This window comes from Drosophila kikkawai, chromosome X (genome assembly GCF_030179895.1).
Source record: "Drosophila kikkawai strain 14028-0561.14 chromosome X, DkikHiC1v2, whole genome shotgun sequence".
NCBI classification, from domain to species: Eukaryota; Metazoa; Arthropoda; class Insecta; order Diptera; family Drosophilidae; genus Drosophila; species Drosophila kikkawai.
Window position 1 is genome coordinate 11,107,414 of NC_091733.1, and position 19,849 is coordinate 11,127,262.

The following is a 19,849-nucleotide window of genomic DNA, read 5'->3' on the forward strand; positions in this document are numbered from 1 at the left end:
TAAAGCATGCCAAGTGAATTGTTTTTATAAAATTTTTTTTAATATTATTACTTTTTGTTTTGCATATACATAATAATATTACAGTTCATCTTTTTCTAGTAGGGTATAGCGATGCTTGGATGGCCCAAGTTCCTTGAATTTAGACTCGGGAGGTGAGGTACCCTTGCCGCTGTGGGCATCAGGCTGTATCTCATTCGTGGGATCCGGCCCATAATGAAACTCTCTGCAAATGCAAGGCAGAACATGGATAAGAAAATGAAATTGCTTGGCAATAATATTAGTTACCGGTGCAGCTTGCCGCTGTAGAGATCCTGGAGGAACTGCTTCAGCTTGCCCGGCGAATACATGTCGCTGAAGTGTGGAAAGAGATACATGTGCTTGAAGGAATCGATGGCGATCAGGGGCAGGTCGTCCTCCGATTTTCCCAAGTGATGCAGCGGATGGGCGAATCGCTTGCCATCGGCGGTCAGAAAGTTGACATTCTCTGGATGTTTAAATGGGAATTTAGGAGGTGAAGAAGCAAGCATTCTATTCCCATCTTACGTTTCTCATCCAGCAACTGACGCTCAATGATCGACTTGTAGTCCTTGATGGAGTTGAGATCGTCTGGGCGATGGAACATAATCAGGAACGGCAGTCCCTCCTCGGTGAGTTCTTCGGCATTCTCGAACGTAATTTCCCGCACCAGGGGCACACACTTTTCCTGAATCCAAATCTTTAGCTCGTCGAAATTCTGCAGAGAGCCCGTGTAGGTTTCATCGTTTTCATGGGACAAAGCCACATCGGGCCTAAATACTATTATCGGTGTGCCTGAAAGCAGAGAAGGAAAAGCTCAGTGTTTTACGGTGCTGGTTAAAGGGTCTCCCAATGACGTTTACCAGGAGGATGCATGGCCTGAGCGGCCTCCCCAAAGCCAACGTGGAACTGACAGTCCTCCTTCAGATTGGTGGCCACCTTGCGGAAAATATCATACTCCGGCTGATCCCTGCGGTCAAAGTAGCCCAGAATGAGGCGCTTCTTTGAATCGAGATTCTCCAGATCCTTGAGGGACTTGAACTCCTGAATGGGATCCTCGAGCTGCTTCTTTACAAACTCAAGGAACGCGTCCGCTGAACGCTGGCCCCGGTACTCGCGCTTGCTGAGCTGTCCATTCCGGACGATCTTCAGAGTTGGATACTTGTTGATGTGAAACCGGGACGCGATTGCAGTCTCCTTGTCGCAGTCCACCTTGCCTAGCACCACCTTACCGGCTTCTGGGAACTCGGCCTTGATCTGGAATAGAACGTTAGGTAATTTGCTGTGTAATCGCAGCTCTTTCGTTACGGTAATGCATTAGCAGGGACTTTGGCAGCCTCCTTTTCGTTTCAGTTATAGCTAACGATCCATGGGACTCACCTTATCTGCCGCTTCACTGAATATAGGCGCTAAAATATTACTAAACCGACACCACTCCGCATAAAAATTAAGGAAAACCAATTCATTAGACGCTGCAATAAAACAAAGCGTGTTTTTAATGTGGAAGCACCAGAGTTTTGTGTGTGTGTGATAAGGAGAAATAAACAATTATTTGGGAACCACCACAGCGCAATATCTAGGGTTGCAATTTTGTATTTTCTTTCTAAACATTTCGTTTTGCAGCATCAGAGAATTAGTGGTATCTAAAAACTAATGGTATTGCCAAGTTTATTCCCGACTCGTAAAGGCTGATAACAGTTGTCGTAGCAAATAACTAAAGTGTAATTCTGCGCATACAAGATAAGATAAGGGAATGTTAAAGACTAGGTGAATTCTTCACCGTTCTATTAATTACTCTGTAAAAGGATATTAATTGATTTAGGAACTTAAGGCGAGGCAAATTTGTTTTCCTAACGCTAACATTAACAGGGACCTTGACTTCTTGACAATTTGAAGCTTAATACTTAGTATTTAGTAATCTTGTTAATCTTTTTTGTTCAAATAAATTGGAAAAGGGTATAAAAAAAATAGATTTAATTTTACTAACGCTAACATTAACAGGGACCTTGACTTCCTGTCAATTTGAAATTTAACACTTAGTATTTAGTATTCTATTAATCTTATTCGATCGAATAAATTGGAGAAGGGTATAAAAAAAGATTTAATTTTACTAAATTTGTATGTGGTATGTTTCTTCCTCGGTTAATTAACAGGGACTTTAACAGTAAAGGTAGAAAATGACTCGACGGCTAAGTTTTATAAGGTTTTAAAATGAATCAAGGCTTCGTTTAGTTTTGGGAATATTGAAATCAGTTGAAATCCTTGAAAATAAAAGAGCTGGTGAATATCTCTCTTTCCAACCATTCGATTATTCTTATTGCTTCTGGTTTTGGTCTCAACAATAACATCAGGTCAAAAAAAAAAAACGAATTGGATATAACAATATATTGTGTGCATTCCATTAATCCATTGAATCTAAAAAAATAACAATCAAAACAACTGTTCGCGCGCTCAGCTGGGTCTTTCTACCGATTAAAACAAAAGTCTCGTAAAACAATTTGTGTTCGATTTTCCTGTTTTTAGCTAAAATACAAAAATAAAAATTTTAACAAAAAAAAAAAAAAAATTTTCATATTTTCATTATTTGCAATTCTAATTCGTGACAAGTTTTAATCAAAAATGTTTAAATTTTAAGAATCCTACAAAAACGATCTGTTCACGATAGGCCTTATCGTGAGTTCGGCGATGACTAATTCGAAATTTCTCAGAAAATATGTTTTTGTTCCGTTGAATACATTTACTTTGCATAGGCAAAACTAAAAACAAAATTTACCACGTTAGCAAGGCCCAAATTGACATGATCCACTGATTTTTGTGTTTTGCGACACGTCAATACCCAACAAGTCACTTAATTGATTTTCTGCAGCCCGTGTCGGTTGCTGTGGCGATATCGCGATGCCGGTTCTTACCTAGAGTCATGTCGATGTTGTCACTGGTCATGGGAACGGCTCCCGCATCTGCTGGCGCTGCCGAATGGAGCAGCTGAAGCACCTGGAATTAGATGTGGAGATAAAGCGAGCGCGACTTGGTGTGCCACAACAACAAGTACGGGGCGGCGTGGTTGATTTTTTACTTAACCGCACGCCGAAAGTCGCATGCCGCCCGCCACCAGACCACCAGCCGCCCGCCGTACTTTATTCGGAGAATCCGAGTATCGGAAACCGAGAACCGGACGGAACGGAACACGTCGACTCACCGCAACAAGGGCCACGCAGGGCCCGAGCTTTCGGATTCTGGCTCCAATCATTCTGGGGATAGTGGGTGGAAGTGGATTCTGGTGCACCGGTGTGGAAATCCAAGCGTTTGAATGCAATTCAGTCACACATCGGCTGGAATGGAATGGATGCCTCTTGGCTGGGCGCACTGCAAACGTAGCCAAAACAAAACTTTTTTATAATTTTTATCGGTCTCGGCCAGAGTTTTTAAGCAGTGTGACCGTCGCTTGGCTCTTGTAATATACCGTCCGGCTAATAGTGGTATATTTTGGAAATAATACTAAAAATACTGCAAGAACGGTACCATTTGATAAACTATTTAATTTTACATAATTACTAATAATAAAATATATTTTTCCGTCTATTCTCTTTCTTTGAAACACGTTAATTCAATGAATTTAAACAAAATATATATTAAATATATGTACAGAATTGATATGCTATTTAATTTAACATAATTAATAATTAAATTGAATTAGTTATCGGGATCGAGTGCCTGTACACTGCGACTTTTTAGTGCAGAAAAGAGCTTGACTGAAAAAAAAATTACAAATATTTATAGTTATTTGCATAAATACATAAAATATTTAAAAATTTGTAGTGTAGCCGCCCGCCAATCTGGCTTTCGCTGAATAGCAGCGTAATATATCGATAGCTGGAAATTATTTTCACAAGTTATCGACAAATTTGTCCACCTCTAAGACTCTGGTTATTTTCTTTGTGGTTGAAATTTTTCGAAAAACAAAAAAGTGTAAATGAATGCATATGTATGTGCAACAATATTTGCGAATCTTTGTTTATAATAGCTGACGTTTATGGATTTTATGGTGGTAAATAGAGCGAGTTTGAAGCGAACAGTGTTTTCGAAACGGAAATAAACGCAAACCAGTCGTTTTTGTGGACCTCGAATGTGTGTGCATGCATATGTGACGATTATACTGTGTTGTTATTGTTGCTCTTCGTCGCTACACACGCATTAATGTTTAATTATTTTGTTTATGACAACATACTGGCTGCTGCTTCTGCTGCTGCTTGCAGTTTATTATTAAAATCTGAGACGGCGAGGACTTGCTAAGCTCCAACAAGTACGATAATTCGACAGTTTTTTCTCCGCTTATTGGTTATGGAATTACGATAATCTATTTGTATATATACATACATACATATTTACATCCATACAAGCAGCGATCTATGTATTGCGCACCTTCTCAACGTACATCCCAACAACAACAACTGTGTGCGTTCACATAAACGGATGCATTATCTATATTGCCACCACGACACTCAAATATTAACTTCGATTTTGTTCTAAAAGTGTTGGTTGCGCTTGAATTTCCATAAAGCACACACAGACACACTGGCGACTGATGTGTATGCCTTTGTATGTACATACAAATGTACATGCATCGCACCGAAGGCAGAGATTGTCGTCGCCGTCGTCGTCCTACATCCAACATATGTAGAGTGAATTGGCTTGAAAGGCTCTGTGTCTCAGTCCCAGTCTCAATATGTGCAATGCGTCACACGTAGTCGGGGCAGGCGGCGGCGGAACGTTGGATATTGAGCGATAACCGGATTTCCAATGACACTCAGATCGCCTTGCCAGGCCTGGCCTCCCCCCCAAACATAAGCAACAAAACAGACTATTCACATACATGCCCACTCTTATTCCAGCCGATTCACACAATGTCCGATGGATCGCCGCCTCCGTCAATTTGCTTTATCCGTGCCGCCGAATCGTATCCAAAATCACAAATGGAGAAGGAAGATTCCCAGCTGTTTGTGCCCTTCCAAGAGCGTAAGTATAGACTCCTCCTGACCTACAACCTACTACCTTAACCGACAACTGCTTCCACATACAGTGTCCGGCGAGTCTATCAAGTACCTGGGACGCACCGATGACGGCGTTCTCGCCTTGTCCAATTACCGCATATATCTCTCGAAGAAGTCAACCGGCTTTGAGACCTACGTACCGCTGGGATTAATCGAATCGGTTCAGGTGCGCGACCTGTTTCAGCTGATTTTAAACTGCAAGGACGCCAGCACTGTGCGGTGCTCATTCCAGTCTGCAGAGCAGTGCGCAGATTGGCAGCGTCGAATCCACCTGCTCATCGGTGTGCCCGAGACGCTGGAGACGCTCTTTGCGTTTCCATTTTACTCATGGACCTGCGACACTATTGGAACGAATGGAACTACGGCCAATGGCAATGAAAATGGCGTGGCTAACAAGGAGCGCACAGCGCTGTTGGTGGCGAACGGCTCTTCAAGGCTTAGCACAGTGCCCGCAGCACCTGTTCCGCTTCCTACCCTCGATCCTGTCGACACTGTGCCCTCGGTGAGCAGCCGCCTGCAGCGATCGGTGCGGTATGAAAGCGACTTTAAGAACGAGGTCGCTCGCCTGGGTTTCGACCTGAAGGGCTCCTGGCGCATCTCCACAGCGAATGTCGACTTCAAGCTGTGCCCTTCGTATCCGCCCAAGTTGCTGGTGCCCTGCTGCATCACCGACGAGATGCTTCACAATGTCGCCAATTTCCGAGGATCGCGACGTCTGCCGGCGGTGGTCTGGCGACATCAGAAATCTGGTGCTATTTTGGCTCGCTGCAGCCAGCCGGAGGTGGGCTGGCTGGGATGGCGAAACACCAAGGACGAACAGCTGCTGAAGGCTTTGGCCGATGCCTGTGCCTTCGACAGGGGCGAGCACACTAGGCATTCCGCCTTCTCCAATGCGAATGCGAATGCAAATATGCATCAAACCAAAAGCGCCGCCAGGGACACCACCAACACAACCAACAACTGTCCATCGAGTTCATCCGGCAAGAGTTCGCCATCGCTAGAGGATTCCTCGCACGAGGAGCTCACTTTGGATGAAATCAGGGTATGCAAATCATTAATTCGATGCCCTTTCCTATTCTCTATTTGGATTATTATTATGATTATTATTTTAGAAAATCCTTATTGTGGATGCTCGAAGCTATACGTCGGCAGTCACGAATCGGGCCCGTGGCGGCGGTTGTGAGTGTATTGAGTACTATCCATGCGCCGAAATAGAGTTTATGAGCTTGGGCAACATTCATGCAATCCGGAAGAGTTTCCATGCTGTCCGCCAGCTGTGCGCCTCCTCGCCCGATGATCCAAAGTGAGTGGATTTAAATGCAAATAACTAAAATTGTATTATAATTATTATAAATGTTAAACAGTTGGTACGGTCAGCTGGAGAAAACTATGTGGATGCAGCACCTTTCGGGTCTACTGGGCGCCACCATGACCGTTGTGCACACCATCGAAAAGAACGGACGCCCGGTACTTGTCCACTGCTCTGACGGCTGGGATCGAACGCCTCAGATAGTGGCGACGGCGCAACTCTGCTTGGATCCCTACTACAGGACGGTGGAAGTATGTATCGGGTAGTATGTTAGGTGCTATATTTGCATTAAGAGCCTATAGATTTTTACTTTGTTACCTATAAGAATTACGGTCCCTTGTTTATAGGTACTTCCTTATGATCGATTCCCTTCTATCTATCCACAGGGCTTTCGGGTTCTCGTCGAACGTGAGTGGCTTAATTTCGGTCATAAGTTTGCCGATCGCTCTGGCAACGGTCCCAACTCCGAGGAGGTCAACGAGCGTTGCCCTGTTTTTCTGCAATGGCTGGATTTGGTTCATCAAATCCACCGGCAGTATCCCTGCAGCTTCGAGTTTAGTATAGGCTATTTGGTAAGTATTTACACGCATTACCCTCAACCTATTATACATACTTGTATAATATTAATTGCAGATTAAACTGGCGCAACATTCGCTGTCCTGTCTATTTGGAACGTTCCTATGCAATTCGCTTAGGGAACGCATTGAAAATTCCGTTTTCGATCGAACATTTTCCGTGTGGCCATTTTTAGCGGAAACTATGTATAGAAATCCCCTCTATAAGCATGAGACTGAAAAGGTTTAGCTCGTTGATCTTGCAGCGATTGTTGTTGCTTTTAATAATTTTACTTTTTTAGGTTCTTTGGCCAGCACACAGTGTGCGGTTTTTATATTTTTGGTCGGACGTTTACCTTGGTAGTTTAGGCAACAAAAATGGAACTGATCTGTCATCATTGCACAGCAATGACAGGCAGACTGGCAGTGTCCACAACGGTGGTGAGTGTTGCCTAGCTTTCGCCCGACTTTTATGGATAATATATAAATACTAATTTCCAAATAAAACGCAGTTACGATGACAAAGACCAGATCCTCGGAAGACTTGACAACGAATGAGCTGGGACAAAGCACCATTTCGAGGAGATCAAGCGATCCGAACCTCACAGTTGAATCCATGTAAGTGTCATCTTTATTGACCCTCGGAAAATATATTTCATAATTATTATAAATAATTGCAGTGTCACAGATTGCCTCAATGTGAACAATAGCAACTCCATGTTCGACATTCGATCCGAGCAGACGGAGAATAGAAACGTTTGTGCAAATGTCGAAGATAGCAATGCAAAAGACTCCAAAGAACGTGGTGTAGATGTTACGGATACGCCCGAAACAGGTCAAGCTGGCCCAGCAGATAATAGCATTCCACAGTTCTATAGCGACCAAAGTATACCAGCAGCCCCTTCTGCCCGTGATAAATTGGATAAGGAAGCAGCGCAGCAACCGATCCCTCCTGGATCCGACCGATCCACAGTCCACACAGCCTTAGGTAAGCTAAAACTACCAACTCCTTGCTCAAATATCACATTTATGGACCAATTTTACTGCTTACAGATCGGCAGCCAGCTCCTCCAAAATCAGAAGGCTCTGACCATGCCCTGTTGTGGCATGGAACCGTTGAAACCAGCACCGATACCCTGATTCTAACCGAAAATAATGGCGAGAACCATGCAACGCCGGTGGACAACACTAATGACAGCGGCGATAAGAAACTGAAATCGGTGGATGGTGGCGGCGTCCAAAGCAGTAAAATCAGTCAAAGCTATAACAATTTGCCGCGGGTTCACATGAAGCCGACCGTCGCACGGCAGCGAGGCGGAGACCAGTTTCCACATCACCTAGACTTGCATGTGTCCAGGCAGAATGCGCACAACGCGGTCCGCTGCAAGCCAGAGAATTTAAGCAAGGATGCGAATGTAAATGGAAGCTCAGTGGTAGCTGATGAAAGTTTGTACATGTCGCCCGAGCTTCAGAGATTCGTGGGCCATTCCTCACCATTCGATGTACCTTCGGTGGTGGGCGGCGGCGGTCGGGTGCGTAGGAATACTTTCGGGTCAAGTTATAGTCGCGACCTGGGTCACCTGAAATTCACGGCAGAAAACGGCAGGTAAGATATACATAAAAATGTAGATATATATATAAATACTCAAAAATTTAAATGTTAAAATATTCAAATATTTCATTCTAATATTATTTCAAATATTAGGATATTAAAATCTTAAAATATAAAAAAATACAAGTTAAACAAAAATATATATATTTATAAATAATAAAAATAAATAATGAAATTCCATCACTTTATACTTTCAGCACACACCATCAATATCCGTCGTCCGGCTTAATTTCATTGCCCCCGACACCGTTTCAGGAGAGAGCACAGTTCACCATATCCTGCCCCGATGGTCTGGCGCACGGCCTCAGCGAACAAAATATAAGACTTCATCAGATCGTACAAGACCATAAGGTAAGCTCTCTCTCTCCCTGAAGATTCCAATGCGAACTTAGACTCAAATCTCTTGAAACTTTTCTTAGCTGCGCGAGGAAATTCTGCTGCGGGAAATACACGGCATGCGGCTGGCTTTGTTGGAGAAAGGCTGCCCCAGTTGTAACAGCGTTGTTTCGACTAATGTGGAACATGTAAATACAGATTGAACTACAAAATCTTATGCATACTACGTATTTTTGTCGAAGAGCCAGGATAGTGTTTGATTAATACCCAGGGATACGGTCATCAGGCCAAGCAGAGATAATAATTAATATTATTCATATATTTTTTGTCGCCGTCTAATATAACATATATAAATCTTTCCTATAGGAAAACGGATCGGATATCGTTGAAAATGCTTCAACGTGTTCATGGGAAGCCGTCGAAGAACGTAGTGGTCCCCCATCGTTTGCCCCTTCCCTGATCCAAGAGAAAAAAGCCTCCAGTGTCCTCTGGGTACCAGATCATGCCGTTTCACGTTGCTCTAGTTGTCAAACTGAGTTCTGGCTTGGACGAAGAAAACATCATTGTCGGTGCGCATTCCTTTGATTCTATTGACTCTTCAGTTTCATATTAACACATCCAAATTCGTAGATATTTTGTATCTTAAAGTAAAGATATTTTGATATATTTTTTTTCTTTTTCTAATGATTCTGAATTTAATACTAATTAAATTCAACTCAAGTCTGATATCGAAAATATCGTAAAGTTGGGTATATCGAAATTTGAAATATCGAATAGAAAAAATGTTATTTCCAATTTTTCACATAATTATTTTTATAAAAATAATAATTTTAACCGTTCGATATATCAATCAGAATACCTATTTATCTTACATTTATTGTTGAAACGTTAAAATATTGATTAATATATTGACACTCGCATTACAGTCTCTATAAATCGATATTTTTGCCATCCGTATCCCTAACTGAGCTCTTTTAACATTTTTTTTTTTATTGTCTTATTTTCATTTTTATATCTCAAACTGTACATTCTTTAGAATTTGCTAATTCTAATTGTTCTGTTTTGGAATTGTTAAGTCTTTCTAGGGGAACGCCACTGTAAAATCGGTAAAAAGCATCTCAAGAATTTCCTCAGGAACACTGTCATTTTCACTACGTTTTATTATGCCCAAGTGTTTCTTACTGTCATAAAACAGAACCGTTTTTATCAGTCCAAGAAACAAACTTTAGTTTTCTCGTTGTCTCGTTTTTTTTTAACTGTGAAAAGGTTCATTCTGAATTAAAAACCAACCTTGAGAGCTCCGCTATAACCCAAATAATTTCTATAAAAATCTAACGCAGAAAGCTGACACATTTTCAGCCCAGATATGTTTTAATATTTACTTATTAGGCACTGTGAAAGCAAAGTTTTTATTTACTAGTGATGTGCAAGTTTAAAACAAAATACTTATAAGGTAAGTTTTATAAATTATTAAAAATTGTGAAAAACAGATCAAGGATTGCCTTGGTTTTATTATGTTTTTCTATTTTTAAATATGTTAACCGGGTTTGTTTGTTTTTTCAGATTCATTTTGAGGTCAGTAATATATACATAAAAAAAATTTCAGACCAGAACACTTGAAACTGAGGGAAAACGAGGAAATGGAAATTATTTACTAAATGTTTACTGTAAAGCTTTATTTTAAATATTTAAAAAATATATGTATTATCTACTGTAATGAATACTACAAAGCTTGTGGAGTACAATTATTAAATATAAAATTGCTATCGCGCGTCTAGGGCTTACTTGTAAAAAATGATGAAAACAAATGCAATGCGTTTTCCCAGCCGTGGTGGTGTTCCCTATTTTAAGGATATAAGAACTGAATGCAAAATACACAATATAGTTTTATTTTTAAATCCACCTTTTTAAACATTTACAAATACTGACTCCCGGTGTTGTTTTTATTCGTTTCAATTTCAGATCATGTGGAGAAATTTTCTGTGCTGACTGCTCGGAGTTTTGGGCGCCCTTGCCATACGAAAAGCTTTTCAACCCAGTTAGGCTATGCGGATCCTGCTACACGACAGTCACAACCAATATCCAGGAGTACGCCGCTGCTGTTCCGCCTGAAGCCGATTCGAGGACGAGGTCCTCTGCCGATTCCTAAGAGCTGTTCCCAATTAATCCAATTAAGACTCCTCTGTTGTATCGATATGTACATACCATATATAATAACATATATACTCAAGAACAATATTTATTGCCTATGTGTTAGCACCATTGTAGCGAAAAATTCCCTTGTGCGTTTGTATAGAACACGAAATTATAGAATTTTGTTAGAAATATGTGTATATGGATCTATGGACACGATTGTAAATTATAATATAAAAGTTAAAACACAATGGGTGGCCCCAGAGTAAATTTGGTTAATTTGTGTATATTTTGGAGGATATTTTAGCTCTCAGCTGCTGCAGCTTTTTACACAACTTCAACGTGACGGATTATAGGTTATTATGGTAGCTATGATAATTCACAGAGCTTTTGAATCTCAGGTACGTTCCGCCTGGTCTCGACGTCTTTGTTTTTTGAGTTCACTTATTGAAGAAAAGAAAACAAATATGTTTAGTGAAAATCCCTATTAGCCGGCTTGGCCATAGGGCTAATAATTTTCGCTATTTGGGCTTATTCTTATGGAGAACCCAAGGAACGCTTGGAGTGCCCAATGAAAGAATTAACTAAAGTTCGCATGGTAGCTTTTAGTAACAGGACGTTTTTGTTTTACAGAGGACCACATATAGGGGAGGTGTGGCCAAAATTCCAATCATGGGGCGTAAAGAGGTTTTGATTAATTATATATACATATTTAAGTTTGATTGCTAAAACAAAGGTGAAATAAGCTTATGGATGTAGATTACACTATTAAAGCTTACATGTGCAAGGCTTCTTGAAGCTTGACTGGGTACGCAACGGGTAAGGGTTCCTCCTGGTTCACCTCATCACAGAGTGTCGAGATAACCTCACGCTTCGAGGTTTTCTCCCGCTGCAACTGGGCATATGACGGAATAACCATGGACGGGGCTTTTTTTATTTTTAAAGAGGATGACGGAAATAAATAAATCTACCTTTTCACGTAATTTGAAACTTAACTTACCGCGCATAGGCCAGGAAATATTTTAGAAAATGTAGTGTAAATATGGTAAAAATAAAACAGAGACAAAACTTTTCAAAAAGAAGAAAATAGTACAAATTTGGAACAATTCAAAATGTTTTCAGTTTCATGTTTACTCGAAGCACACTGAATTTTGGTCATAGCCGGTTCGAGAATGTTATTTTACTCTTGACATTTGGAGTCCATGGCCTATGTGATTTCTTTTTTTCGTAAAAAATAAAACAAAGGTTTCATTCTGTATTTACTATCAAAGTTGTGCGTTTCGTATTTTGAATTGTAACGTAAAACTATCGCCTAAATAAATCGTATGAACCGGAGCCCTGGCTCGGCATGTACCATCCCTGAAAATGTTGGTGGATTGTGAATTATTAATTATCAGGGTTTTAAATAAAATTAATACATTAAAACGCTGCTGGCTTTTTACAAGACAAAAAATAAATGTATTTACATTTGTTGTAAAAGTATTTCAAATAGCAATTAAGTAAATTTAATGGCGATATATCGATAACATTTACGTTAAGGACATTCGTTAAGTCCAATAGCAATGCGGGAATTTGAAAATGTGTAAAACAAGGAAATAATTTCTTAAGCCACAGAATTTTCATAAAGAATGCACTGAATTCCTGCAAGTGTGTACTTTTTTAAATAAAACAAATTCTTCTAATAGTTTCGAACAATAAATACAGTTTATAAATTTAAGCTATAATGAAGGTAGGGCAGTATACATAAGCAATTTAAAGTATTATTATATAATTAAATTTATAATTTGATAACAATATATCATTTCTGGCGAGATCGATGCCGCCCTGAGTGATATAACACTTAGCAGCGGCGGAATCGAGGGCATCGTGTATGTAGTATCGCACACGTTGTCATACACGATGGTCTTTTTCGGTGCAACTCTGATTCGCCACTTTCGGCACAACTCGGCAGCGGCATTTCACATTGCAGAGTCCGCCATTTTAACTAAAAAATCTATAACCCTAGCTTCGTCAGCGGGCAGTGTGAACAGAGGTCAGTTGCAATTTGGAATTCAGTTTGTTCGCGAATATTCGAGAGCGTCGAAGATGAGTACTTTGCCCAGGGTATTTTTCGATATGACCGCCGATGGCGAGCCCCTCGGTAGGATAACCATGGAGGTGAGTTTTTAGTTTAAGTGCTGCAAACACGAGTTTTTTTTTTTATTAGATTTTAAACTTTAAAAGCTTGTGAAAGTACAGAAAGTACGTGTGCAAGTGGCGGAAAACACGTGATCTCATATCGCCGTTTGCCGCTGAAATGATGTATGCATGGATGTACATGTGTGTGAATGCATTAGGAAGGGCATATAATTAGCATCCTCTTAGATTAATGGCGAGAAAACGTGATTTTCTCGCCCCTCAAATAGCCTCTGCAAGTTGTCCCTTTGAACTTGCGACACTGTAAAGCGCAAAGGTAAAACTTACTCATGCACATGAGTAATCGTATGACGGTGCACTCCCCCATACTTTGAATGCTATCATCATGCACATCTGTGTACGAAAAACGCTATGCAGTGGAATTTTTTCAAACTTAATTGAGGTGTCGGCAAACGTGTATGCGTGTATGTGTTTGCTGTTTGCCGGTATATATTTGTGTGTATACGCCTGTACATCGGTGTGCGGTGTACATTTCTCTGGTGTTGCTGTATGCGTGTGCGCACACACGCACACATAACCTCTAAGTGGACACAAGCACACTCACGCCAAGACTCTCGGTGTGCATGAGAGTTTAGTAAACCCGTTTGCAAGAATGAACTAAGATTAATTCCGCTGATGATGTAATTTGATACAGTACGTACATATGGTCATTTCGGTATGGCAAGAGTTTGGCATTGCGCGCCGCCGCCGCCGCCGAGTTGTATTTTTAGTAGGCTGGGCGCCTGCGGCCAATTTGCCGGCAAAGCAACCGCCTAGGACTATTGTGCCGTATATACACACGTGCATACAAATATATATACATACATATCTATCTGGGGACAATCAAGCATGTGTGTGTATGTGCACCTCAATTGATTTTCCCTGCTTATCTGCGGTGGCGTGTGAACTCATTTGCATACTAATCGATATCCCTTTGCTCTCTCTCTCTCTCACCTCTCGATCCTCCTGCTCCGTTTAGCTGCGCTCCGACGTTGTGCCCAAGACCGCCGAGAACTTCCGGGCTCTGTGCACCGGCGAGAAGGGATTCGGCTACAAGGGCTCCATTTTCCACCGCGTCATCCCCAACTTCATGTGCCAGGGCGGCGACTTCACCAACCACAACGGCACTGGCGGCAAGTCCATCTACGGCAACAAGTTCCCCGATGAGAACTTCCAGCTGAAGCACACCGGCTCTGGCATCCTGTCGATGGCCAATGCTGGCGCCAACACCAACGGCTCCCAGTTCTTCATTTGCACCGTCAAGACCGCCTGGTTGGACAACAAGCACGTCGTCTTCGGTGAGGTCGTCGAGGGACTGGATGTGGTCAAGAAGATCGAATCGTACGGCTCGCAGTCCGGCAAGACCTCCAAGAAGATCATGGTGGCCAACAGTGGCTCTCTCTAAGCGCACGCGACGGCGACCCATACAACAAGCATACTGTTAAGGCGAAAAGAAAGAAACCATTTTGCATTTGCAACTTTATCCCCAACAATTATTTTTTTTTTTTTACAAATTACTGTAATATTACGAAATACAATACAAAATATTTTCAATAGAGACAGAGAGACATGTTTGAATATATTGTATTCCTCCCATACTGGGTTGGTTTCTGGCCAACGATAATAAATCAATTGTTTGTGGGGGCCAAAATTCCATAAAATGAAATAAAAGAAGCCGAGTCTGTAAGCTGCGCGAAAGAGCAGCGGCCCAGGAGAGTGAAAGTTAATTCAAACTTGTAACATCCACATTCCCATTAAGCAGCAGCAGCCGTTCGATCCATTGCGTTTCGAAATTAGCCCATAGCGTTGTTTCCTCTAAGCGTTAATTACCAACATAATGTTCTAACAATGTTCTACGATATGTACCGGAATCGGAATTGTATTTTCGTCTTAATAAAGAAAACTAAATAAACGGCAACCTTAACTACTGAGAATCTTGTGTGTGTGTTTTTTTTTTTTTTTACAGAGGGGAGGGTATTCAGTTTAATTTAATAAACTAATTTAAGCCATTTTGCCACAACAATATTTTGAATAGTTGCTCGTTTTGCATGTTAATAAAACTACTTTGTAGGACAGTTAGCTTTATTGGAAGAATATCTCGGCGCTACTTAGGGTGGCGTACAAGAGATTGTACTCATGCTCGTAGGCATTCACATGGTGCTCGGTAATGGCCATCGTCTGGGACAGCTTCTCGTTCGTTGGCGTGGCCGTTGCCTGCTGGCCTGCAAGCAAGTCGCGCACCTTGGCGCGTTCCTCCTTCAGCTGCTGGGCGGTGGTTTGGCTCCAGCCCAGTTCATGGAATTCGCTTTGCTGGTTCAGCATGCTCAGGATGTAGACAAGGCCGACGGCGAAGCCATCCTCGAACAGCGACATCTTTGACAGGTCCTTCTGGTGGATCTTCAGCTTCTCCTTAACCCGGTAGTCAATGTAGTTCATGATCAGCGCCGGCGTGATAAGGTAGAAGGTCTTTAAATGATGATTGTGCGGATTGCACAGGAACGGCTTGAAGCCTTGCACCAGCAACTGGAATGGTTAGCAGGATTATCATCCAATCAGACCTTATATAATAAATATATGATAACGGGAATATAGGAATATACATATGAGGAATATTTGGGGAATGTATGAGGAATCTATGAGGAACATATGAGGGATCTATGAGGAATCGATAAGGAATATATCATGTATGTATCAGGAATATTTGGGGAATACATGGGAAATATATCAGGAATATATAATATATATTCCTTGTAAATTCCTTATATATTTCTTATATATATACGTTTTACCTTAAAATAATTTGTGTGACCGGAGTAGCATTCCCTCATGTGGCCCACACTCTTCTCGTACTCTTTGATGGAGCTCGCAGTGGCCTCCAGCAGTCCCTTAGGCTCATCTCCCACACCAAACTGAATGTCGAGCTTAGGCATGTATGAGCGACTCCGGTAGTTGGCGTTCTTGCTTCCCGCCTGCAGAAGGCGAACGTAGCCCACGGCATTACCTACAGAAAAAATATATAATATATTAAAATATATAATATATTCCAAAGAGGATAGGGAAATACCACCCACCGACTTGCGTTATGACTTTCCTAAACAGGTCAATGTAGGTCTCGCCATTGCTGGCGAAACCCAGCTTCCTGATCTTCCTGAGAAAGTTCTCGGCCCGCTCGTACGGGTACGATTGGTAGGGCTTGATGTGCTTGTGCTCCGAGTGAAAGCGCAGCTCCTTGAGCAGACGCGACTTGATCTGCTCGTCGTGCAGGAAGGTGGAGAAGGTGTAGAACTTCTGGCGCAGAAACTGATAGATAAAGTTCACCGTGGTATTTATAATGCCCGAGCCGTGGGTCTGCACTGAATTGGCCACATGCCGAGTGCCAATGATGTCCAAGTGCTTGCCCTTGCTGTGCGTCTCTACGAACAGCTGGAGGTTCATGTTGTAGGCATAGGATGAGGCGAATGTGTGGATATTACGCATGATCTGCAGCACATCGATGCCCTGTGGGTGGGGGAAGACTAACAAGATTGAAAAATTCAACCACTAGATTCCGTGGGGTCTTACCTGGTCAATGATCTGGTTGGGCAAATGGTCGTCAATGGGACGCAGCTGCAGGACTTTGCTGGCAAAGTGTCGCATCTTCTCGTACGTCTTCCAGTCGTGCGGCGCAATCGTTGTCAGGTTGTAGAATGTGGCCGTGAAGTAGTTCTCAAGGTTGTCTGAAGGCAAGAAGGATGACCGAGGGATAAGTGTGTGTACATATATGCATTTGGTTGGAAATTGGGGAGTGTAAATATACAAAAAGCTTCTGCTAACATAAACAAATAAAAGCCAAAAGAAAAATAAAGTAAATAAACAGAAGATATTGCTCAGACAAACCGGTGAAGTGTAAATAAACATGGTAAACATAAACGGATTATCTTACCAAGCTCTGCTTGCAACCTAATAATAACCCAAAGACATTCCCCTTACCTCGTATGATATTGTAGTCTCCGCCGAATTCCGTTGCAGCCGCCTGGATGCAATGGCGGTAGTCCAAGACGCTCTGCTGAAAGGGTTGATCCTGGCTCTGGAACAGATGCGAGAGGGTTTCTACGCGCAGAAACAACTCCAGGTGTGTTCGCAGGAACTCGATCATCAGGCTATTGGCCGTTGGCTTTGGCGGGCACTGGTCGCTGCTCCCGAAAATGGCCATGCTCTTTTCCAAATGATAGCTCACAGCCACAAGGTTCTACAACGAATTACTCTGTAAGATAAAGGTTTCGGGGAATTTGACCATTTACCTGTAGAGCGTAAGGATTGCGCTGCTGCTCGGTAAACTCCTTGAGCAGGGAAGTGCTGAGGAACCAGTAGTTGTATATAAGACCCGAGGAATCCAACTGCTGCCTCATGTTGCTACCAAAGCTGTTGAGATTGTTGGCCCGCTGAAGGATAGACTGAAAGACCTTATGCTTGTCGGCGGGCAGGAGGCGATCCTTGTCCAGGAACTCGCCCACGGCCAGATCTATGAAGGTCAAACGTTTTTTGCTCGGAAAGCCCAGTATTGACTTCTCGGCCAGCTTCATCGTTGACAGAAAGTTAACCTTGCGCTGCAGCAGCTTTAAGTCCACGATCTTCTTCCTGGTCGTCTGTAGCAAGTGCAGGACTCGCTGTTTTTGCCACTGAATCAGGGAGCTGGTGAAGCGCACAAAGTCAATTTGGTTCGATTCAAATGTCTTTTGTAGCACTTTCAGATACTGCAGCAGGCGGCACAGCACAAACCAGTCGGACTTGGAGAGGGGCGTCATCAGGGCCACATGGCGGTTAACCAGCGAGTCGGCCAGGCGGGTCACCTGCTCGGCATACGACTGCCCACTGAGGATCAACTGGGAGAAGGTCTTTAGGCGTCCAAAGACCCCGGCATCGAGCACCCTCTGAATACTGATTGACCATAGCGAAATTTGGGCCCCCAATTGGCGGCAGCTCTTCAGGTCGCTGCACTTAATCTTCTCCAGAACCGAACTATGCGCCTTTCCTCCCTGAAAATCCTGAAGCTTGGCCGGGGTTTTCAGGAGGGTCTTGGCATGCTGCGCCAGGAACGCTCCGGGAGACCAGTAAACGCTTTGATTCAGGGGCAAACGCTGGTGCCTATTAACCACATCGGACACATTCCGCACCAACTTCGCCTCCATCTGGATGCCCAGTTCGTGTTGCACTGCCACGAAGGCGACCAGGCGAACCAAGTGCTTGGGTTCCTCGAAGTTCCCCAATTCGTTGTTCTGATTTCCATCGATTTGCAGGAGCAGCTTGCGGAGGTAGGCATTCGAGTGCTGACTGATGTGGCCCACTTCCTTTGGGCTGAACTGCTTTTTCAACTCCAGCAGGCTATCTAGAAGATGCTAAGCAACAAATATGGATTACAGCGGTAGCAAAACACACCGATTTCGCTTCTTACCCGAAAGAGGTTGCCCGCTATTACGCTCTCCATTTCGGCCAGCGAAGTCCGCAGGCCAGCTAGCTCAAAGCCCGAACAACGGTCAGATGTGAGTCCGCTATGGGAGAGCGTCACCAGCCACTCCTTGTACAGCGTCCACTTGACCGAAATCTTCGACTGGACGGCCAGTTCGCTGAAGACGACAGCGTGCTCCAGCAGTTCGGTCATACAATCAAATACAGTCTGCAGGAAAAAAAGGACCTTAGTCAAGTGTGATCAAGGGTTTGGATCCTACTTACGAATATATTGGATGCTGGCACGCTGTCTGCGGCAGAAGATATTTGCCGCCACAGATTCTGGAGTATCACAACGATGCGCTTCAGCAGAAAGAACACTTGGCAGAAGAACTCCATGGAGCCGCTCATGCGAAATAGCGGACCCTCCAGCCCGGCACCGTCCGAAGCGGGGGAGCTACGGACATCGTCCAGCAGCCGAAAGTCACTGAACATGAAAGCCAGCTGATACTGCCTTGCCGTGTGGGCCAAGTTTCGGCACTGATTGCACAGGTTCGCCAGCGTCGTAAGCGTCTTATTCGCCAGCAATTCCGACTCCTCGAAGCTCATCTCCGAAACGGCAGACGACTCATTTCGGCCAAAGTTTAGCTCAATCACCGGCGTCATTGATATTGGGGAAACGGAGACGGAATGATGGGAAACGGGCAATTTGTTGCTTAACAATTTCAGTTTATCATCATGCTCCTCCATGAACGATCCATAATTCTTGAGGATGTCCTCGGCAAAAATTGCTGTGGCATTTAAAACCAACTAAATTAAATCACAATTCGCAGATTAAACAAGTTTACGTACACAGTGGGGTTTGCTCCTGCTTCATGTTTGCGGAATTAAATATAATGCAACTGCTTTACCACGACCCCCAGCCCCAGTATTGTGGCCCGCCCTTTGTAGATAACAAATTATATTTTTTTATTGTTATTATTTTGATTTTCTTATTAGTAATTGGACGAATAGTCGATAGATCGAACATTTTAAATATCGATTAGTCTCTACACTATTCACACTTTTGATCTTCAACATTCTAGGTAATTTTGAAATTCTTCTTGGTTTCACAATGAATTATATTTTTATGCGTCTTTACATGAACAACTTGCTAAAAATAAGAATATATGAGAATTATTTCCCAATGAAAATTCTCAAGGAAAATTTGACATTCTATGTAAAAGTGTAGAATTTTTTACAT

At 42.7% G+C, this 19,849-nt stretch overlaps 4 protein-coding genes and 1 long non-coding RNA gene across 6 annotated transcripts; 3 read left to right on the forward strand and 2 right to left on the reverse strand.

The window, feature by feature from the left end:
* Window positions 1–18: 18 nt before the first annotated feature.
* ERp44 (Endoplasmic reticulum protein 44) lies at window positions 19–3,478 on the reverse strand. The gene is made up of 7 exons (XM_017179481.3): window positions 3,212–3,478; window positions 2,925–3,006; window positions 1,396–1,487; window positions 879–1,272; window positions 544–810; window positions 286–484; window positions 19–223 (listed from the first exon to the last, which is right to left on the reverse strand). Exons 1-7 carry the CDS (start codon window positions 3,260–3,262, stop codon window positions 79–81), a joined length of 1,230 nt encoding a protein of 409 aa, XP_017034970.1. The 5' UTR covers window positions 3,263–3,478; the 3' UTR covers window positions 19–78.
* LOC138929110 (uncharacterized) lies at window positions 2,113–3,594 on the forward strand. The gene is made up of 2 exons (XR_011445535.1): window positions 2,113–2,366; window positions 2,882–3,594. It is a non-coding gene; the product is annotated as an uncharacterized lncRNA (long non-coding RNA).
* A 324-nt stretch (window positions 3,595–3,918) lies between these two features.
* Window positions 3,919–11,023, forward strand: LOC108083533 (phosphatidylinositol-3,5-bisphosphate 3-phosphatase MTMR4). Its single transcript, XM_017179367.3, has 15 exons — window positions 3,919–4,060; window positions 4,905–5,028; window positions 5,093–6,105; window positions 6,176–6,366; window positions 6,428–6,623; window positions 6,759–6,944; window positions 7,006–7,170; window positions 7,229–7,367; window positions 7,439–7,544; window positions 7,607–7,914; window positions 7,980–8,532; window positions 8,736–8,889; window positions 8,958–9,062; window positions 9,241–9,443; window positions 10,837–11,023. The coding sequence occupies exons 1-15, from the start codon at window positions 4,046–4,048 to the stop codon at window positions 11,021–11,023; spliced, it is 3,645 nt and encodes a 1,214-aa protein (XP_017034856.1). The 5' UTR covers window positions 3,919–4,045.
* A 1,868-nt stretch (window positions 11,024–12,891) lies between these two features.
* On the forward strand, window positions 12,892–14,740 carry Cyp1 (Cyclophilin 1). Its single transcript, XM_017179292.3, has 2 exons — window positions 12,892–13,164; window positions 14,162–14,740. Exons 1-2 carry the CDS (start codon window positions 12,907–12,909, stop codon window positions 14,585–14,587), a joined length of 684 nt encoding a protein of 227 aa, XP_017034781.1. The 5' UTR covers window positions 12,892–12,906; the 3' UTR covers window positions 14,588–14,740.
* SWIP (strumpellin and WASH-interacting protein) lies at window positions 14,619–19,797 on the reverse strand. Of its 2 annotated transcripts, none has more exons than XM_017179291.3 (9): window positions 19,459–19,794; window positions 18,892–19,397; window positions 18,614–18,835; window positions 17,463–18,557; window positions 17,152–17,410; window positions 16,744–16,898; window positions 16,254–16,680; window positions 15,972–16,183; window positions 14,619–15,705 (listed from the first exon to the last, which is right to left on the reverse strand). In XM_017179291.3, exons 1-9 carry the CDS (start codon window positions 19,481–19,483, stop codon window positions 15,265–15,267), a joined length of 3,342 nt encoding a protein of 1,113 aa, XP_017034780.1. In that variant the 5' UTR covers window positions 19,484–19,794; the 3' UTR covers window positions 14,619–15,264. The 2 variants fall into 2 exon arrangements, with proteins under 2 accessions (XP_017034780.1, XP_070144069.1); XM_070287968.1 differs by having other exon boundaries at window positions 15,609–15,740; window positions 19,459–19,797.
* Between the last annotated feature and the right edge of the window lie 52 nt (window positions 19,798–19,849).

Excerpts from the sequence above, each read along its gene's own strand:
- Cyp1 (XM_017179292.3), top strand. The coding sequence starts at position 12,907 with ATGGTCTTTTTCGGTGCAACTCTGATTCGCCACTTTCGGCACAACTCG. Across the intron at positions 13,165-14,161 it reads TCGGTAGGATAACCATGGAG|CTGCGCTCCGACGTTGTGCC; the intron begins GTGAGTTTTTAG and ends TGCTCCGTTTAG.
- LOC108083533 (XM_017179367.3), top strand. Across the intron at positions 7,171-7,228 it reads ATAAGCATGAGACTGAAAAG|GTTCTTTGGCCAGCACACAG; the intron begins GTTTAGCTCGTT and ends TTACTTTTTTAG. Across the intron at positions 7,915-7,979 it reads CACAGTCCACACAGCCTTAG|ATCGGCAGCCAGCTCCTCCA; the intron begins GTAAGCTAAAAC and ends TACTGCTTACAG.
- SWIP (XM_017179291.3), bottom strand. The coding sequence starts at position 19,483 with ATGAAGCAGGAGCAAACCCCACTGT. Across the intron at positions 19,398-19,458 it reads GCAGGAGCAAACCCCACTGT|CAATTTTTGCCGAGGACATC; the intron begins GTACGTAAACTT and ends TAAATGCCACAG. Across the intron at positions 16,681-16,743 it reads CCAACCAGATCATTGACCAG|GGCATCGATGTGCTGCAGAT; the intron begins GTAAGACCCCAC and ends CCCCACCCACAG.
- ERp44 (XM_017179481.3), bottom strand. The coding sequence starts at position 3,262 with ATGATTGGAGCCAGAATCCGAAAGCTCGGGCCCTGCGTGGCCCTTGTT. Across the intron at positions 1,488-2,924 it reads CAACATCGACATGACTCTAG|CGTCTAATGAATTGGTTTTC; the intron begins GTAAGAACCGGC and ends GTTTTATTGCAG. Across the intron at positions 485-543 it reads TCAGTTGCTGGATGAGAAAC|AGAATGTCAACTTTCTGACC; the intron begins GTAAGATGGGAA and ends TTAAACATCCAG.